General features: G+C 44.8%; 1 protein-coding gene across 2 annotated transcripts in view; it reads right to left on the reverse strand.

Moving 5' to 3' along the window:
• Window positions 1-5,200: 5,200 nt before the first annotated feature.
• Window positions 5,201-17,949, reverse strand: part of FNTB (farnesyltransferase, CAAX box, beta) — a 77,510-nt gene continuing 64,761 nt past the window's right edge. For both annotated transcript variants that reach the window (XM_033187715.1, XM_033187716.1), the window contains exons 10-12: window positions 14,161-14,272; window positions 12,792-12,906; window positions 5,201-6,666 (exon numbers count right to left, since the gene is read on the reverse strand). In XM_033187715.1, coding sequence (XP_033043606.1) covers window positions 6,535-6,666; window positions 12,792-12,906; window positions 14,161-14,272 — 359 coding nt within the window. In that variant the 3' untranslated portion in view covers window positions 5,201-6,534. The remainder of the gene's footprint in view (window positions 6,667-12,791; window positions 12,907-14,160; window positions 14,273-17,949) is intronic.

The raw sequence follows: 17,949 nt of genomic DNA on the forward strand, positions 1-17,949 counted from the left end.
TGTGGGAGCTCTGTGTACTATCTGCAATTTTTCTGTCAATCTCAAACTATTCTAAAATGTTTATTATTTTTTTTTTTTTTGAGACGGAGTCTCGCTCTGTCGCCCGGGCTGGAGTGCAGTGGCCGGATCTCAGCTCACTGCAAGCTCCGCCTCCCAGGTTTACCGCCATTCTCCTGCCTCAGCCTCCGAGTAGCTGGGACTACAGGCGCCAGCCACCTCGCCCGGCTAGTTTTTTGTATTTTTTAGTAGAGACGGGGTTTCACCGTGTTAGCCAGAATGGTCTCGATCTCCTGACCTCGTGATCCGCCCACCTCAGCCTCCCAAAGTGCTGGGATTACAGGCTTGAGCCACCGTGCCCGGCCTCTAAAATGTTTATTTTTTAAAATCCTTTTTTTTTTCCAAAGACAGGGTCTTGCTTTGTCACCCAGCCTGGAAGTACAGTGGCATAATCATGGCTCACGGCAGCCTTAACTTCTCAAGCTCATGTGACCCCCCATTTTAGCTTCCCAAGTAGCTGTGAGCACAGGTGTGTGCCACCACATCCGACTAATTTTTTTTTTTTTTTTTTTAATTTTTGTAGATACAGAGTCTGGCTATGTTGCTCAGGCTGGTCTCAAACTCCTGAGTTCAAGTGATCTTCCAGCCTCGGCCTCCCAAACTGTTGGGATTATAGGCATGAGCCACCACAACTGACCTAAAAAATACATTATTCTTTTTTCTTTGAGACGGAATTTCGCTCTTATTGCCCAGCCTGGAGTGCAAGGGTGCAATCTCAGCTCACCGCAACCTCCACCTCCCAGGTTCAAGTGATTGTCCTGCCTAAGCCTCTAAGCCTCCTGAGTAGCTGGGATTACAGGCATACGCCACCACGCCCGGCTAATTTTGTATTTTTAGTAGAGATGGGGTTTCTCCTTGTTGGTCAGGCTGGTTGTGAACTCCTGACCTTAGGTGATCTGCCCACCTCAGCCTCCCAAAGTGTTGGGATTACAGGCGTGAGCCACCACGCCCGGCCATGCATTATTCTTACTGTTATTTTGCAAGCACTGTATTTCTTCAGGGGGAGCAGGGGGCAAGGGAAAGTTTCCATTAAGCTGGACCAATGATGAGCGCCCTGTCCCTGCCCTGCCTGGTTTTGTTCTTGGATGTGCCAGAGAAGTGGGAGGGAGGAACGAGAGGCCATCTGGCCCCAGTTCCCCAGCTGGTGGAAAGCAGAGGCAAGGAGGGTTACTGCAGGAAAGTGACAGGATGTGCAGGAACCTGTTAGAGGCACCTGGGCCAGGTTGGAGAAAGCTGGCTGCTGTTAGGCTGTGGTCAGCTCCCGGGAAGACGGACTCCACGGCCTCACTGAGCCACATCGCATCACATTCTGCACTGGTGTGGCATGCACCTAGTGCAGCAAACATCACTCTATGCCACACACTTGGCGGCAAGTGGAGACCTCATTAGAAGGGTGAGGGGCCTGCCCTGCTATTTGCTGACATCATCCCTGACTTAGTGACAGATGGAAGCTGGCATTCAGGGCCTCAGTCATCCAGCCTAGAGGTAAACCAAGCATGTTTCATCAGTGCCCCCTGTTCCCCGAGACCTCTCACCTTCCTTCAGAGGCCTGAGGTGGTAGAAGGCATGGGCTTTGGAGGCAGCAGATCTGGGCTCAGGCTCAGGCGCCACCACTTGACAGCTGGGAAACCTTGGGTGATTCACTTAAGCTCTCCGACCTGTTTCTCCAGTTGTAAAAGGCAGATAATACACCTACTTCACCCACCTTACAAGGTTAGTCAAGGATCAAATGAGAGGCGGTAGACCAGGAGGGACTGTTTTAGGGGTTATTGTTTGGGTAGATGAGGCAAGAGTGGTCAGCACTTTTTAAAGCAGCAGGTAAAGCCTTGGTCTTGGGGCTAATTGGTAGTGGAGTTTTGTATATAGTCATGCCACATAATGTTTTGGTCAACAACAGTGCATGTATGACAGTGGTCCCGTGAGATCATAATACTATATTTTTACTGTACCTTTTCCATGTTTAGATTCACAAATACCACTGTGTTCCAATTGCCTACAGTATCCAGCACGGTGACAAGCTGCACAGGTTTGTAGCTTAGGAGGAACAGGCTACCCCATCTAGCCTAGGTGTGCAGTAGGCTGGGCCATCTAGGTCTGTGTAAGCGCACTCCATGATGTTCACACAACAACGAGATCACCTGACTGCTTTTCTCAGGGGGTATCCTCGTCATTAAGTGACGTGACTGTATTAGGTTGCTTTCAGTTGCAGGTAATACTAAGTCCAACTCACATTGGCTCATATAACTGAAAATTCAGCGAACATGGTGAAACCCCGTCTCTACTAAAAAATACAAAAAACTAGCCGGGCGAGGTGGCGGGCACCTGTAGTCCCAGCTACTCGGGAGGCTGAGGCAGGAGAATAGCGTAAACCCGGGAGGCGGAGCTTGCAGTGAGCGGAGATCCGGCCACTGCACTCCAGCCTGGGGGGCAGAGCGAGACTCCGTCTCAAAAAAAAAAAAAAAGAAAATTCAGAGGCCACATGGGCCTCAGGAGCCATGTGATCAGGGCCATATTTCTCAGTCTCAGAGCATGTGCGTGTGTTGGCTTCTCGCGCTGATTTTCTTCTAGGTAGAAACATGTTTATAGGAGGCCCAGGCCACACATTCTACCATCCCCTAAGAGGAAAGAGCTGCTTTCCCCACTGTCATACAGTGTCCATGACATCTCTCTCTTTAGACTGTTTTAGGTCACATGCTTGTGTTCTGAATTGATCACTGGGGCAAGGACAAGCAAGTCATGCCAACTGGCTTAGGCGTGAGTTACTCCCAACCTGAACAAATTACTGGGGCAAAGAGAGATAAATGATAATGATTGGGTTAGCCAATCGGGGCCTGGGCCTGGAGGTAGGAGGGCATGAATCCCAGGCAAACCTTTTGGCTGCTACAGGCGGGGAGGAGTGGCATGCATGCCAACAGTGTCCCTACAGGCTTCTATCCCAGTAATAATCCACTGTTTGAGAGCAATGGCCATTTCCTCTATAGCATCCATTTACCCCTTTGGCAACAATCCTAATTTGCATGTGGAGCATTGTTCCTTCCCCTTTCCCAAAAACTACGTGCTTCTAATGAAGCCTCATTTCCCTCTCGTGGGAGAGGCATGTGACCAAGATGTTGGCCAATTGGTGCACTGTATTCTCCAAGCCACCGGACTGCTTCTTGGAAAGGCACTTGGTTTGATTAAAGCCAGTGAAACACAATGATACTCGCTGGGAAGGAAGGCTGGGGCGGCACCAGGTGTGCCTGTCTGCTGAACCTGACCTCAAGAGGATGTAGGGTCTAGAGCTGTTGGTGCTGCCATTTTACAACCCCATGGAGAGCCTGAGAGTGAGGCTAATGTAGAGAGATGGAGGGAGGGTGAGGAACCTAATAGGGCCAGCCTAATTCCTGGACTCTGCAGTTTCAGAGTCCACAGATGGCCTCTTTGCTTTAAAAGCCAGTTTGGGTCAAGTTTTCTACCAGTTGCAATGGTGTCTTATTATACTCTCCTCCCTATTCAAGGGCAGTAAATGCCACCAAGCCGTGCATGTGGGCGACTAGAATACTTGGTCCAATCCTTACTATTTGTCACTTGACACTAATATTACATGAAAAGCATCCCAGTCATGAAAGATACGGAAGAATGCTCAGTAATACCATGGAGAACAGTTTGGAACTGTTGTTTACTGGTATTGTTATCTCAGGGGTGTTTCCCCTGATTATCCATGAAGTTCTCTTTGTGCTCCACTCCCTGTAGGGTCTGGCAGGCTTCCCAGCTTATCTGGTGTTCAAGGTGGGTCTAAGGGTGAAACTGGAGCCCACCTGGATATAGAGATCTATATTAATTTTGTGTTTATTGATGGGAGAAAGTCTTTATTTGGGGTAATCCACCTTGAATGCTACATAAATGTCTTCTACTCAAGGATTCACATAATAAATCTCTCCAAAGGTGTGGTGGCTCAAACACCTGTAATCTCAGCACTTCTTTGGGAGGCTGAGGCAGAAGGATCACTTGAGCCCAGGAGTTTGAGACCAGCTTGGGCAACATGGTGAAACCCCATTTCTATAAAAAAATACCAAAATCAGCTAGCTGTGGTGGTGTACACCTGTGGTCCTAGCTACTTGGGAGGCTAAGACAGGAGGATCTTCTGAGCCCGGGAGGTCGAGGCTGCAGTGAGCATCCAGCTCACTCCAACTTGGGTGCATTTGAGCAAGATCCTATCTCAAATGAATGAATAAACAAATCTCTAGGACCTACCTTGAGAGCTGTCAGGAAACCCTCCGGAAAAGGATGTCTCATGGATATGCCAGTGTAAACTCTCCTGAAATAACCCTTTCTCTTTTCTACCCAGACTAACTTGACCTACCCTTCGGGTAAAGTAATGATGCCCTCCTACCTCCAGATCCCTCCCTCTTGGTAAAAAGCCAGTTCAGACTGAAGCAGTCCCTTCTGTTAACCACACTAATTATTACTGCAGTTAATCTCACAATACCTTGAGGCTCCTGGTGCTGAGAGGATTTTGCCTTTTGTTATAGTGATGGAAAGGATGCATTTCAATATGTTGCCTTGCAGCGCAAACCTTTGTTAACAGGGCAAAAGTAGCACAGGGGGCAGGAATTACATTCCTGGATGCGCATTTGGCTTATTTACATGGATTTGGGTGTCCTCTAGGGACACCATCTTCTCTCCCCTCCAAGAGGGTCAGGCCACAGGACATCCATGTTCTTGGCCTCCCATGGGAGAGGGGCTCTCGCCAGAGGAAGGGAAAGCCAAGTGGCCACAGAGTTCCAGCCTGTCCCTGGGACAGCCCCTGCCTCTGGCCAGACATCCACCCACCCTTGCTGAGTCAGCCTGCTCTGGGGCTAGGGCTCAGTCCTTGCTGTCTGTCAGAGACAGACCATGAAGTGCAGTGTGTGGAGGGTTGGGGCATAGCACACCGAATTACCCCAGGGAGCTTGGAAAACAACTCTTCCCACTCTCTGTTAGGCCCACGGCTTTCTCTACTGGAGAAGACAGCATGTGAGGACAGAACTCAGTCACTCCTCTGTCACCACCAATACAAACAGTCTGGAATCCTGCGCACAGGAGACAGATGATCCCTGAGCAACCTTTAATAGCTCCTACCATTGGGCATTTTCTTGGTACAGATCACAAATAAGAGACATCATAGAAAATGTTATTCTTTTATTATTTCAAGGAGGTAATACATAGCCCAATATGTCAAAGCAAAAGGAATGAGAGGCAGCAAATGGCCAGGTTTTTCTAAGAGCCTCATGCTGCATCTCTGAGCTCCTGTTTGCCCGCTGCCCACAGCTGCTTACATGAAGGCCAGGTCAGTGGACAGATGGCCCAACTCGACACTCCACTGACTGAGAAAGGGCTCAATGTGCAGCACAGCAGAGGCACTGCCAGGACCCAGCACGCTGGGCGGCACCCCCTGCTGCCACCACCAGCTCCGGAACTAGTGCCTTAGTGGCAGCCAGCGTGTCTAGCACTTGATTTTATTCCTGTGAGCCTAGAGTGGGCAGGACATGAATAAATCCTGAGTCATAAATTAAGGTGAAAGACTTAGTAGTGTTAATACTCTGGGTGAGAAAAGACAACACAGTCTTGGAGGAGAGTGGGCTTGGAGTCTGGTGGAAGAAAGATAGAAACCCCCAGAAGGACCACGGCCTGCAGGCACTGCCTTGAGGCCATCAGAGGGGGTTTCATGGTACATGATGGGGAGGAGTGAGGCGGGTGGGCACTGGAGGGCTGCTTCCTCTGGCACAATTGAACTAGAGGTTCATTTTCCACTCATAATTGGTTTCCCAGGTCTAAGTCACCACACCTGGGGCTGAAGCAAGTCTTGCCTGTACACCAAGCTTGGCCTTGGACCCTGGAGAGATGCAAGGCTCAGTTCTCCAGTGCTGAAGCGGAGGGGCTCCCAACTGAAGGAGATCTTTCTCCCCCCACCTCCAGCTCCTTTCCCTTGCAAATGACCAGGGTGTGAGTCGAGAGGCAGAGGCACCTCCTGGTGCAACCCCACCACAGTCTCCCAGAGAACTCATCTTGGTGGGACTCAAAAGCCCAGGCTTGGCATGGAGCAGATTTATTCCGCCCATGGGAGGGCACTCAGTCTGGTGACTGAATGGTGGCGTGCAAGTGGGAGTCAGCAGTGGCTCTGGATGCCGTAATACTCAGATGCCATTCATTTCTATGTGATCGTCCTGGCTGGAGAGCTGGTGAGGAGGGGCTGCTTCCTCCTGGCGTGCACTGTTCACCAACCACACCAGGTGGGCTGATAGATTTTTGGTTTGACAGGTGTGGAAAGAATTTTTAAAACCAGCCACTGTATTCTCCAAACCCAGAGCCACTGGTTTTGTTTGACAAGAAAGGACAAAGAGAACCACAGTTCCACTGAGGCTAAGGCTTGTGTAGCACAGAATGCAGTATGTATCGAAACGTATAAACCTTGTCTGGGGAGATGGGTGAGCACAGAGCTGCAGGGACCCAGGTCCTCTAGTCAGTTGCAGGCTCTGCCGATGTCTCATCCTTAAGCTCCTCAAAACCTGGGACTGGCTTCTGCAGAAAGTATGTAGTGGCCTGGATCACCTTGTCTGGTCCAATGTTGTACACTGGGTGAGTGGGCTGCTGCAAAGAGAAGAAAAGGTGCCAGTTAATCACCCCGGTGGTCCTTGAAAACATAACACATCCTGTGCTCCATGAAAGGCACTTCTAAGAATTTAGTATAAGGGATCAGAGATACACACAAAGATTTATCACACAAAGCCCAAAGGTTCAAAAACTGTGTATTTGCTAAAACTATCCTAGTCCATGGGACACAGGGTAATATACAGCCATTATAAACATGCATTTAAATATTTAATGATATAGGCAAATGCTTACAACATATGTGAGAAAACAGTATGTGCAATACTATCTCAAACTTTTTTTTTTTTTTTTGAGACAGAGTCTTGCTCTGTTGCCCAGGCTGGAGTGTAATGATGCGATCTCAGTTTACTGCAACCTCTGCCTCCTGGGTTCAAGAGATTCTCCTGCCTTAGCCTCCTGAGTAACTGGGATTACGGGTGTGAGCCACCACGCCCGGGTAATTTTTGTATTTTTAGTAGAGACAGGGTTTCACCATATTGGCTAGGCTGGTCTCAAACTCCTGACCTCAGGTGATCCACCAGCATCAGCCTCCCAAGGTGCTGGTGTTACAGGTGTGAGCCAATGCCCAGCCTCAAACTTTTTAAAAAGTGTATTTGTACCTGAGATGTATATAAATGGCAAAAATCGTACCCATACCAAAATATTAATAGTGATATGATTGTTTTTTAATTTTCTTATTTGTATTTTATGTATCCCAATTATTAAAACAATAAACATGTATTTACATTTATAATCAAGAAAAAAGGGGCTGGATGTGGTGGCTCACACCTGTAATCCCAGCATTTTGGGAGGCTGAGGTGGATGGATCACCTGAGGTCTGGAGTCCAAGACCAGCCTGGCCAAGAGGGTGAAACCCCATCTCTACAAAAATACAAAAATTAGCCGGGCATGATGGTGGGTGCCTGTAATCCTAGCTACTTGGCAGGCTGAGGCAGGAGAATCGCTTGAACCTGGGAGGCGGAGGTTGCAGTGAGCCAAGATTGCATCACTGCACTCTAGCCTGGACAACAGAGCGAGACTCCATCTCAAAAAAAATAATAAAAGAAAAGAAAAGAAAAAAGGACCACAACCCTATTATGTAGTAAGGCTGTTAGGTCATATTTAAACTCCATGATGTTATTCTAGTACATCACAGAAACCCAAAAAAAACTTTAGATTTGACACGGGGCATAATCTTAGGCCAATAATCAGGATTCTCCCACTGTGGGAGAATGAAGAAGGGGACACAACTGCAGGAGAGATTTAAAAATTTTTGAGAGAATACTATGAGCAACCTCATGCTAAAACATACAAAAATTCAGATAAGCAGTAATTTTTAAAAACCAGAAAAACTGTCAAAATTGACTTAAGGAATTTTTAAAGGCCTACATGAAGAAATTAAGAACAACAATTGCTTATTCTGCCACCCCCACATCCCCTAAAAGATACTAGACCTAGACGGTTTCTCAGGCAAGTATTATCAAACCTAAAAAGAAACAGATAGTCTCTGACCTATACACACTTTTTAAGAGACTGAAAAAAAAAAAGGGGGCCAGTGGGGGGCCAGTGCAATGGCTCACACCTATAATCCCAGCACTTTGTATGGCTGAGGTAGGATAGCTTGAGGCCAAGAGTTCAAGACCAGACTAGGCAACCTAGTAAAACCCTGTCTCTACAAAAATTTAAAAACTAGCAGGTTCTGGTGGTGTGCACCTGTAGTCCCTGCTACTTGGGAGGCTAAGACAGAAGGATAGCTTGAGCCCAGGAGTTCCAGGCTGCAGTGAGCTATGATCACATCACTGCACTCCAGCATGAGTGACGGAGTGAGAGCATGTCTCTGAAAAAGAAAAGAAAATGACAAAAGGTAAGAGGAGCAGGAAGCTACCCATCTAATTTTATGAGGCTATGATATTATCCTGAAACACTGGAAAAGGACAATACAATACAATTTTAGATCAATCTTTCTTATGAACACACATGCAAAAAAATCCTAAATAAAACTACTATGCAAACATACTGGCAAACTGAATCCAGCAGTATACTGAACAAAACACACAGACACAGACACACTGTCTCTACTATGACCAAGAAGGGCTTATCCTGGGAATATAAGGCTTAACATCAGAACATTAATGAAACATATCATATTAAAGAAGAAAAATTAGATGCGGAGAAAGCATTCAATAAAATTTAACACTACCTTATGGCTGAAACTAACAAAAACAACCTAGCAAATCAGGAATAGTAGCAAATATCACTAACGATATAATGTAACTATCACAACCCTACAGTTAACCCTATCATGCTTACTGGTCAGATTATAAAAAGCCTTCCCATTACAATCAGGAGCAAGACAGGAATGCCCTCTATTACCTTTAGTCAGGACTATGTGGCGATCTTAGCCAACAATACAAGGCAAGAAAAATAAAACGGAAACTTAGACAAACTTAAAACTATTAAGAGAGTTCAAGAAGGTAGCTGGATACAAGATTTATGAATATTATTAGCATTTCTGTACACTAGTAACAAACAGTTACAAAATTGAAAATAAAAAAGATTCCAGTCACAAGAGACATAAAAACTGTAAATGAGACATAACTCTAAAAAAAAAATGCTAGTCCTTTATGGAAAAAATTATAAAAAACCATTGAAAGACATTAAATAAAAGAAAAATTATGTTCATAAATGGAAGCCTAAATACTGAAAAGAAGTCAGTTCGCTTTCTACTCCTGGGAAGACAGGAAGAAAAAAAAAAAAAAAACAAGTTGCTTTTCTCCTATTAATCTAAAATGTAGTGCAATTCCAATAAAAATCCCATTAGAACTTGACAAGTTGATCCTACAATTCACAGGAAAACGCAAAAGGCAAAGAATAGCCAAGGCAATTTTGAAGAAAAACATCAAGGCAGACAGGACTTGCCTACCTGTTTTCAGACTTGCTTAAAAGAGTGCAGATAGGTAAACAGACCAAAGGAACAGAATAGAGAGTCCAGAAACAGGGCCCCTTCATGTATGGAAGCTTGAGGGTGTGGCACACATGACATACACATCAGCAGGAAAGGCTGTAGACTTCAGTACATGGTGCTGGTTATCCATATGGAAAAAAGACAACATTATATCCAAGCCTCGCTGTACACAGAAACCAAATCCAAGAGAATTAAAAATCTAGATTAAAAAGGCAAGCTTTAGACTATTTAGAGGTTACACTTAATGACTTGCTGCAGTGCCTTGTTCATTCCCTTCATAGCATGCGTCACAATTTGTAATGTATTTGTTTAATGTGTGCCTCCTTTTGTCTGCTTCCCTCAAAAATGGTAGATTTCTTAAGTAAATCCTCACCTACCCTCCCCCCAAAACAAACCCCTGAACAACAGAAAAGACAAACAGATTTGACCACTTCAAAATTAAAATATTAAAATATTTTTGTGGGGAAAGGGCGCTGGGGGCAGGGTCTCACTCCATCTCCCAGACTGGAGTGCAGTGGTGCAAACAGAGCTCACTGTAGCCTTGACTACCTGGGCTCGAGCGATTCTCCCACCTCAGCCTCCCAAAGTGCTAGGTTTACAGGTGAAAACCACCATATCTGGCCTAAAATCTTCTATTTAACAACAACAACAAAAAAAAAAAACCACTAAAAACAAAATGCTATGGTTTTGATGTGGTTTATTTGTCCCCACAAAAATTAATGTTGAAATCTGATCCCCAAGGTGGCGATGTTGGGAGGTGGGGTTTATGGAACGTGTTTGGGTTCGAGGGGTAGATCCCTCAGGAGTGCCTTGGTACTGTTCTTGCGGTAGTGAGTGAGCTCTCACTCTTGCTCTGGGGAGTCTGGATTAGTCCTGGAGGGAATGGATTAGTTCTGGAAAGGGTAGGCTTTTACAAAGCCAGGGTGTCCTCAGGCTCTCCTCTCTTTGCATGGGTTGGCTTCCCCTTTGACTTCCACATATTACAATGCAGCACAACCCTTGCCAGAAGCCAGAGCCATGTCCTTGAACTTTTCAGCCTATAGAACCATGAGCTAAATAAACCTCTTCTTTATATATTATCTAGTCTCAGGTATTCTTTTATAGCAATACAAATCAGAGTCACAAAATGAAAAGACAAGTCACAAGCTGGAAGATATTCACTACACACATGTAACTGACAAAAGATTAGTATCAAAAATACATAAAGAACTACAAATACTTAAGGGAAAACAACTGAAGCTATCCATCAGTAAGAAAACGAGCACAGAAGACAACACAAATGGCCAACGAACATTTGAAAAGATTTTCAACCTCTCTAGTAATCAGGAAAATGCACAATCAAACAAATACCATTTCACATCCACCAAATGGCAAAAAGGAAAAGGTCTGACTATGGATCGGTTCATCTTACACAACCATGCTGGGAGCAGTTGAGAGATATCTATCAAAGATGACAATATGTGTCCCCTTCAACCCAGCAGGTCCCCTCCTGGAGACATTCTAACACATGAACCCAATGAGACAGATACCAGAACATTCACTACAACACTGTAATAGCAAAAAATTGATAACTAGCAGGAGAACAGAGAACTACACTGGGGTACATTTATACAAGTGAGTATCATATAATAGTTAAAATAAATAAACTGGAGCAACACATGTGAACACAGATAAACCTCAAAAATAACAATGGTCAGTGGGAAAAGTAATGCAGAATAACTGGTATAGTAGGTACCATTACAAAAAGTTTGAAAACATGCAAGCAACTGTTATATTGCTTATAAACAACTATATATCGCTTATAGATACATATGTATGTAGCAATAGTACAAAAACATCCACAGGCATGATACATGTCAAATTTGGGACAGGGTTACCTCTGGAGAAGGAGAGAGGAAAAAAAACTGGAAGAGGACTATATAAGAGGCAAACGGGGAAAATAATTAGGGCCTGGAAAAGCTGGATGGCTGTTTTTCTGATTAAGAATGAGGCTGAGCATCTTTTCAACTATCTATTGGCCATTTGTGTTTCTTCCATTTGAAATGTTTCCCAGTTAAAAGAAACAAAGACGGAGCCAGGTGTGGTGGCTCACACACGTAATCCCGGCACCTTGGGAGGCTGAGGCGGGCGTATCACTTGAGGTCAGGAGTTTGAGACCAGCCTGCCCAACATGGGGAAACCCCATCTCTACTAAAAATACAAAAATTAGCTGGGTGTGGTGGCGCACGCCTGTAATCCCAGCTACTCAGGAGGCTGAGACACAAGAATTGCTTGAACCCGGGAGGCGGAGGTTGCAGTGAGCAAAGATCATACCACTGCACTCCAGCCTAGGTGACAGAGTGAGACTTTGGCTCACAAAAAAAATTAAAAATTAAAAAAAAATTTTTTTTGAAAGAAACAAAAAGGGAAGGTTAAAACGACACAGATGAGAAAATAAGGCAGTGACCTAAATGGTAGCAGCAGGCCATGTTTACACTGGTGGAAGTAGGGCTTAGTAAGAGTCGGGCCCTGTGATTTGGTCACTGGGGACAGTCTCCATTGGATTCATGTCTCAGGCTCATGTCTAGGCTCAGAGTACCTCCACGTTGTCCTCAGCTGGCTGCAGCAGTGAGCATCCTGCCCTCACAGGGCTATTATTTTTTGAGGAAAACAGACAAACACACATTAAACAACACAGCACCAACTGAGTAAAGTACTACAAAGAATATGAACAAGGTGCTGAGGCAGAGCGTTCCGGGGATCTCATTCTCTGAAGAGAAGGCATCTAAGCCGAGCCTCTGGGGGAGATGCGGCAGGCAGTGCTGCGCCGCTGCAGTGCTATCATAAGCCTGCTGGGACTCACAGCCTCAGATTGACACGTGACTGCGGCCTCCTTGAGGGGAAGCTAATACCAGCGGTGGGCTAGGTCCTCAGCGCTGGGATAAAGGCACAACAGCTCTGTGACAGATCAGACCGCCCATTCAGAACCCTGAGCTTGCCCAGAGGTGCGTCTCCTCTGCGGTCACATCCTCATTAAAAGCCGCACACCTCGAAGGGCAGAGGGACCACAAGCTTCCGCCTGTCCACACAGGAAACACAGAGCCAGTTCTGCTCACTTGGAAAGCCTTCTGTCCTCGAGGTCCCTGTAGAGAAGGGGTGTGAAGCCCTGCACCGGCCTTACCAGAGCGTTTTCGGGCACACCCAGGACCACATCATGCAACATGGCTCCGCTGCCGAAGTGCTGGGCTATGGACAGGCCGCTCAGGCAGTAGCAGGTGTGGTAGAAATCACGCGACCTGTAAGGACAGGCAGCTCTGAGCAGGCGCTCCTCTGCTCCGCACACATCTACGGACGCAGCCACACCAATTCAGAGACCACTGGTGCTATCACATGTCCCCCCTGTCCTCTATGTGGCTAGAGGAGGCACAGTTTTCCCAGCAGTGTTATTTAAAGACCCACAGGCTGAGCACAGTGGCTCACACCCATAATCCCAGCACGTAGGAGGCTGAGGCAAGAGAACAGTCTGAGGCCAGAAGTTCAAAACCAGCTTGGGCAACATAGGGAGACCCCGTCTCTACAAAAGATTAAAAATTAGCTAGGTGTGGTGGCAGATGCCTGTAATTGCAGTTACTTGGGAGGCTGAAGCAGGAGGATTACTTGAGCCCAAGAGGTGAAGGCTGCAGTTAGCCGTGATTGTGCCAGTGCACTCCAGCCTGGGTGACAGAGGGAGACCCTGTCTCAAAAAAGTAAGATACAATAAAATAAAAGCCCCATCCTCCAGCCCTGCCCAGCAGCAGGAACTGTAATTTTTTTTTTCTTTTCTTTTTTTCTTTTTTACCTTAAACTATTAAGGGTTAAAGGAAACTGTAATTTTACAGTCAGTCTCTCTAACTGTCTTCTGGAAAGGGCTCTCCAGGGGCAGTACTAGTGATAAATTGATACACTTCTCTAGAAAATACCTAAATATCTAGACATGTGCCACATTCTTCCTGATAAATTCCTGGACCAGGCCTTCCCCTGGACACCAAGAGCAGCAGGATGTGTGTTGGGGTCGGGGGAGACAGAGGGTGGGGAACAAAGGTTAGAGGACTTATTTTATTTCCCTTTTTCTTTTATAACACATAAGCCACCTCAGATTTGAGCTTAATTATTTAATCCACTCTATAATAGTTGTCATGATTACAGTCTCTGTTTACAACACTCAGGGGTTTTAAAATCCTGTCTCCTATTCCTATTCTATTTAGATCCGTTTTTTTGTTTGTTTGTTTGTTTGTTTCAAAGAAGAAGAGTTATCTACCCAGCAATCTGTTTCCCTGTCTGGGGGAGGTGGTTGCATGCAAGCTGGGGGACAAGATGGGCAGCTGGAGGTGCCAGGATCAATGGCCACGAGGGCTGCTCCCAACTGGGTGCTTTTTCCCATACAACCTAGCACTATGCAGGTGCTAAGGGTGACATCTCTGCTCTTGAGGTCTGGCTCTGAGTAGGCCCGAGGTGCATGCCCCTCTGCTCTCTCCTCCCCACGCTTCCCTCCCCAGAGAGAAAGCACTCACTTGCCAGGTTTATCCAGAAGTCCCCCTGCAGGGCACTGGCAGCACATCAGGATGTACTCCTGCAGGGCCTGCTGATGGAACATCCAGTGGCTCATGCTAAGGGCAGGGTCACCTGTTGAAGGGCAAAGGGTCAGTAAGGGCCTGGTGGATCCAGCCAAGTATCAATAACCTAATTCCGCTTTCTCACCTGGGGGAATAGTCGAGGTTTCCCTCTCCCCTTCCTCTTCCATTCATTCTTGGTACAACTGCTATCTTCCCCATGTCCTACGCACGGCATGTCCCTTCTCCTGAACTTTGACACATGTCAAAGAGCAGCAGTTCAAAGTGGCACTTCCACTTTCTTGAAATGCACCCTATTAACGTGGATGGTGATCCTCAACCACATCTCTAGCAGGCAATGAACCGGCCTAGCTGCTGAACTTACCTTTCCAGACTGACCTCGGTGGCTGCTCCCAACTTGGTCCACAAATCTACCCTGGACTTCAAGAGACCTTCCCTCTAGCATATCTCTATAACTTGTTAACCAGACTGATTAGCTCAGAGAACTCTTAACAGGGGTAATAAAGTCTGTTTCTTCTACTTTTCTAAGCTTGAATTTAATCAGTCTCCAAAGGGAATTCTCTAACTTGTCTCTCGGCTCAAAGAATTTACCTAAGAAACGTTACTAGTAACTGCCCTCCTGCATCATACGATACCCTAGCAAAAACTGGGTATTCTGGTAATACTACTAAGGTACTGACAAGCAACTGGACTTCTTCACTCTGAAGTTCAATCACTATGGTCAAAGAATTCTGTGGGCCACACAGTTATCAAGTGGGAAGGAGGGACAAATCACGGACAGGTGTGCAGAAGCATCTGTGTAGAAATCGATTAAAAAAATATATATATATATAGGATGTACATTAAGTCCTTGGTCAATTTAATACTTTGATACCTGGGCTAAAAGATGCCCAACAATAAATCATTAAAAAAAAGAAAAGATGTCCAACAATTGGTAAATGGCACCTGAAAGCTAATTTTTCTTTCTTCCAATCTTTTGGTTTCTATGCATTTTTCTACCTAGTTATTATAACTATGTATCTTATGTTTTTCACTTACCAATATAGCCATAAACTTTTTTATTCTGCTACATAATCTGCATAGCTATCACTGTGAATAGCCATATAGTATTTTATTAAGTGGACATATAAGGTTACTGTATCATAAAAAGAACTGAAAATAACTACAAATAACTGAAAAATAACTAGAAATCCTATATATATGTGAGTATATAAATTTCTATGGTGAAAATTATAAAAGTTTATGGTATCAATAATCTTTCACGTTTTGGAGAAAATAACAAAAAAGAAAAAAGAGGAAAAGATTTTAAAAATAAAAACGAAAAGTTTACAATACAGTCTATAAAGAGATTTAAGCAAAATATTAAACTGTTGAATATTTCCTTTTTTTTTTTTTTTTTTTTGAGACAGAGTCTCACTCTGTTGCCCACGCTGGAGTGCAATGGCACGATCTTGGCTCACTGCAACCTCCGCCTCCCGGGTTCAAGCAATTCTCCTGCCACAGCCTCCCGAGTAGCTGGGATTACAGGCACGCACCATCACGCCCAGCTAAGTTTTGTATTTTTAGTAGAGAAGTGGTTTCACTATGTTGGTCAGGCTGGTCTCGAACTCCTGACCTCAGGTGATCTACCCTCTTTTGCCCTCCCAAAGTGCTGGGATTACAGGTGTGAGCCACTGCACCCAGCCTAAATTGTTGAATATTTCAAACAGAAAACAAGAATTTATTAAATTTATTTAAAAAGAGACACAGAGAAAAAGGGTTTCCAAGGTTGAGCACTAGATGAGGGACAGTGGCCAGCTGCTATGTGGAGGCTAGGGACAAAAGCCTCTCACCTTCAACCGTGAGTTGCACTCAGCCCCGAAACACCCATGAAGAGACACAGGCCGGGCGCGGTGGCTCAAGCCTGTAACCCCAGCACTTTGGGAGGCCAAGACGGGCGGATCACGAGGTCAGGAGATCGAGACCATCCTGGCGAACACGGTGAAACCCCGTCTCTACTAAAAAAAAAATACAAAAAACTAGCTGGGCGAGGTGGCGGGTGCCTGTAGTCCCAGCTACTCGGGAGGCTGAGGCAGGAGAATGGCGTGAACCCGGGAGGCGGAGCTTGCAGTGAGCTGAGATCCGGCCACGGCACTCCAGCCTGGGTGACAGAGCCAGACTCCGTCTCAAAAAAAAAAAAAAAAAAGGAGACACAGGACACTGAGTCCGACCTAAGGAGAAGCATCCAGTCTCCCATCTCAGGCTGGCCGCAGGCCACATGCTTTGATACACTCACACTATTTTAATTCCCTTCCTTTCTTTTCCTCACCTGTAAGCACAGTGGACTTTGTTGTATAAGATACATACATATATGATGGGACTTGTCGTCTTTTACTTATTTCCAAGGTTGTTTCCAGTTCCTTGCCATTATGAGGAATGCTGTGCTAAATCTTTGTCAATATTATCTATGCTTAGGATTATTTTTTTCAAATAGACTGACCACAGTGGAATTATTCGGTTAAAGGGAATAAACATTTTTAAGGCTTTTAATAGATACTGATAAACTGCTTTAAGAATTTATAGACTACTCTCAGCACAATCCCTGTGGAATAGCCCTGCTCTGCAGGAGCAGTCAAAAATAAATATATAAATAAACTAAAAATAAAAACAAAGACTTTATGTAGCTGCCAGCAAAATTTAAAATTTTGCTCTACCACCTCCAGCATTAGCACCTTTTTGTTGTTGTTGTTGAGACCACCCAGGCTGCAGTGCAGTGGTGTGATCTCGGCTTACTGCAACCTCTGCCTCCCAGGTTCAAGTGATTCTCCTGTCTCAGTCTCCTGAGTACCTGGGATTACAGGCACAAGCCACCACGCCGGCTAGTTTTTGTATTTTTAGTAGAGACGGGGTTTCACCATGTTGTCAAGCTGGTCTCAGACTCCTAAAGTGATCTGCCCAACTCAGCCTCCCAAAGTGCTAGAATTACAGGTGTGAACCACCATGCCCAGCCAGCTTTAGTTACTTTTTAAAGTAATCAGCAATTAAAATGGTAAAAAGAAATAGTACCTGACAGTTTACTTTGATTTGCATGCCTCTGATTACTAATTAGGGTGAAGTTTTTCCATAACTTGTGTTTAATATTTGCATTTCCTTATGACGGTGTCTGTTTGGCCTATATATTGACTATTCTGAGATCCAATAGTCAATTTTATTAACCGAGCTTTTTCTTATATTTGCCCCTTGTCTACATCATATGCTGCATCTATTTTCTCCTTTTTGCTCCTCTGTTTTGGTTATGTGAGTTTAAAACTTTTTACAATTAATTTTAAAATTTAATTAATATAAAACATATACATGTTTTATACTATTGATTTTTCCTTTGTGATTTCCTTTTTAAGAAAATATTTAACGTGTATGGGGATTTTTGGGGGGATGAGTAATGAAAATGTTCTAGAATTGTCATGATGATTCGTAACTGAATAGGTAAGTTGTATGGTATGGGAATTATATCTCAACAAAGCTGTTATTTGAAAAAGCATATTTATTAAACTTTAGGAAACTGCATTACATATCTGTACAAAATGTACACATATTTCATATCCTATAATGAATAAAAGACTACTTTTATAAGGTAAATGATAACCTGTGGCTAAAATTAGAATCTGAAAAGAAAACGCTATGTTTATCATATAAAAAATTACAGACTGTTTCAGTGACTTCCTATATTATTGAAGCTTAGAAGCTCAAAGT

The sequence above is a fragment of the Trachypithecus francoisi genome, unplaced genomic scaffold (assembly GCF_009764315.1).
Source record: "Trachypithecus francoisi isolate TF-2019V2 unplaced genomic scaffold, Tfra_2.0 Lachesis_group3, whole genome shotgun sequence".
Classification (NCBI taxonomy): domain Eukaryota; kingdom Metazoa; phylum Chordata; class Mammalia; order Primates; family Cercopithecidae; genus Trachypithecus; species Trachypithecus francoisi.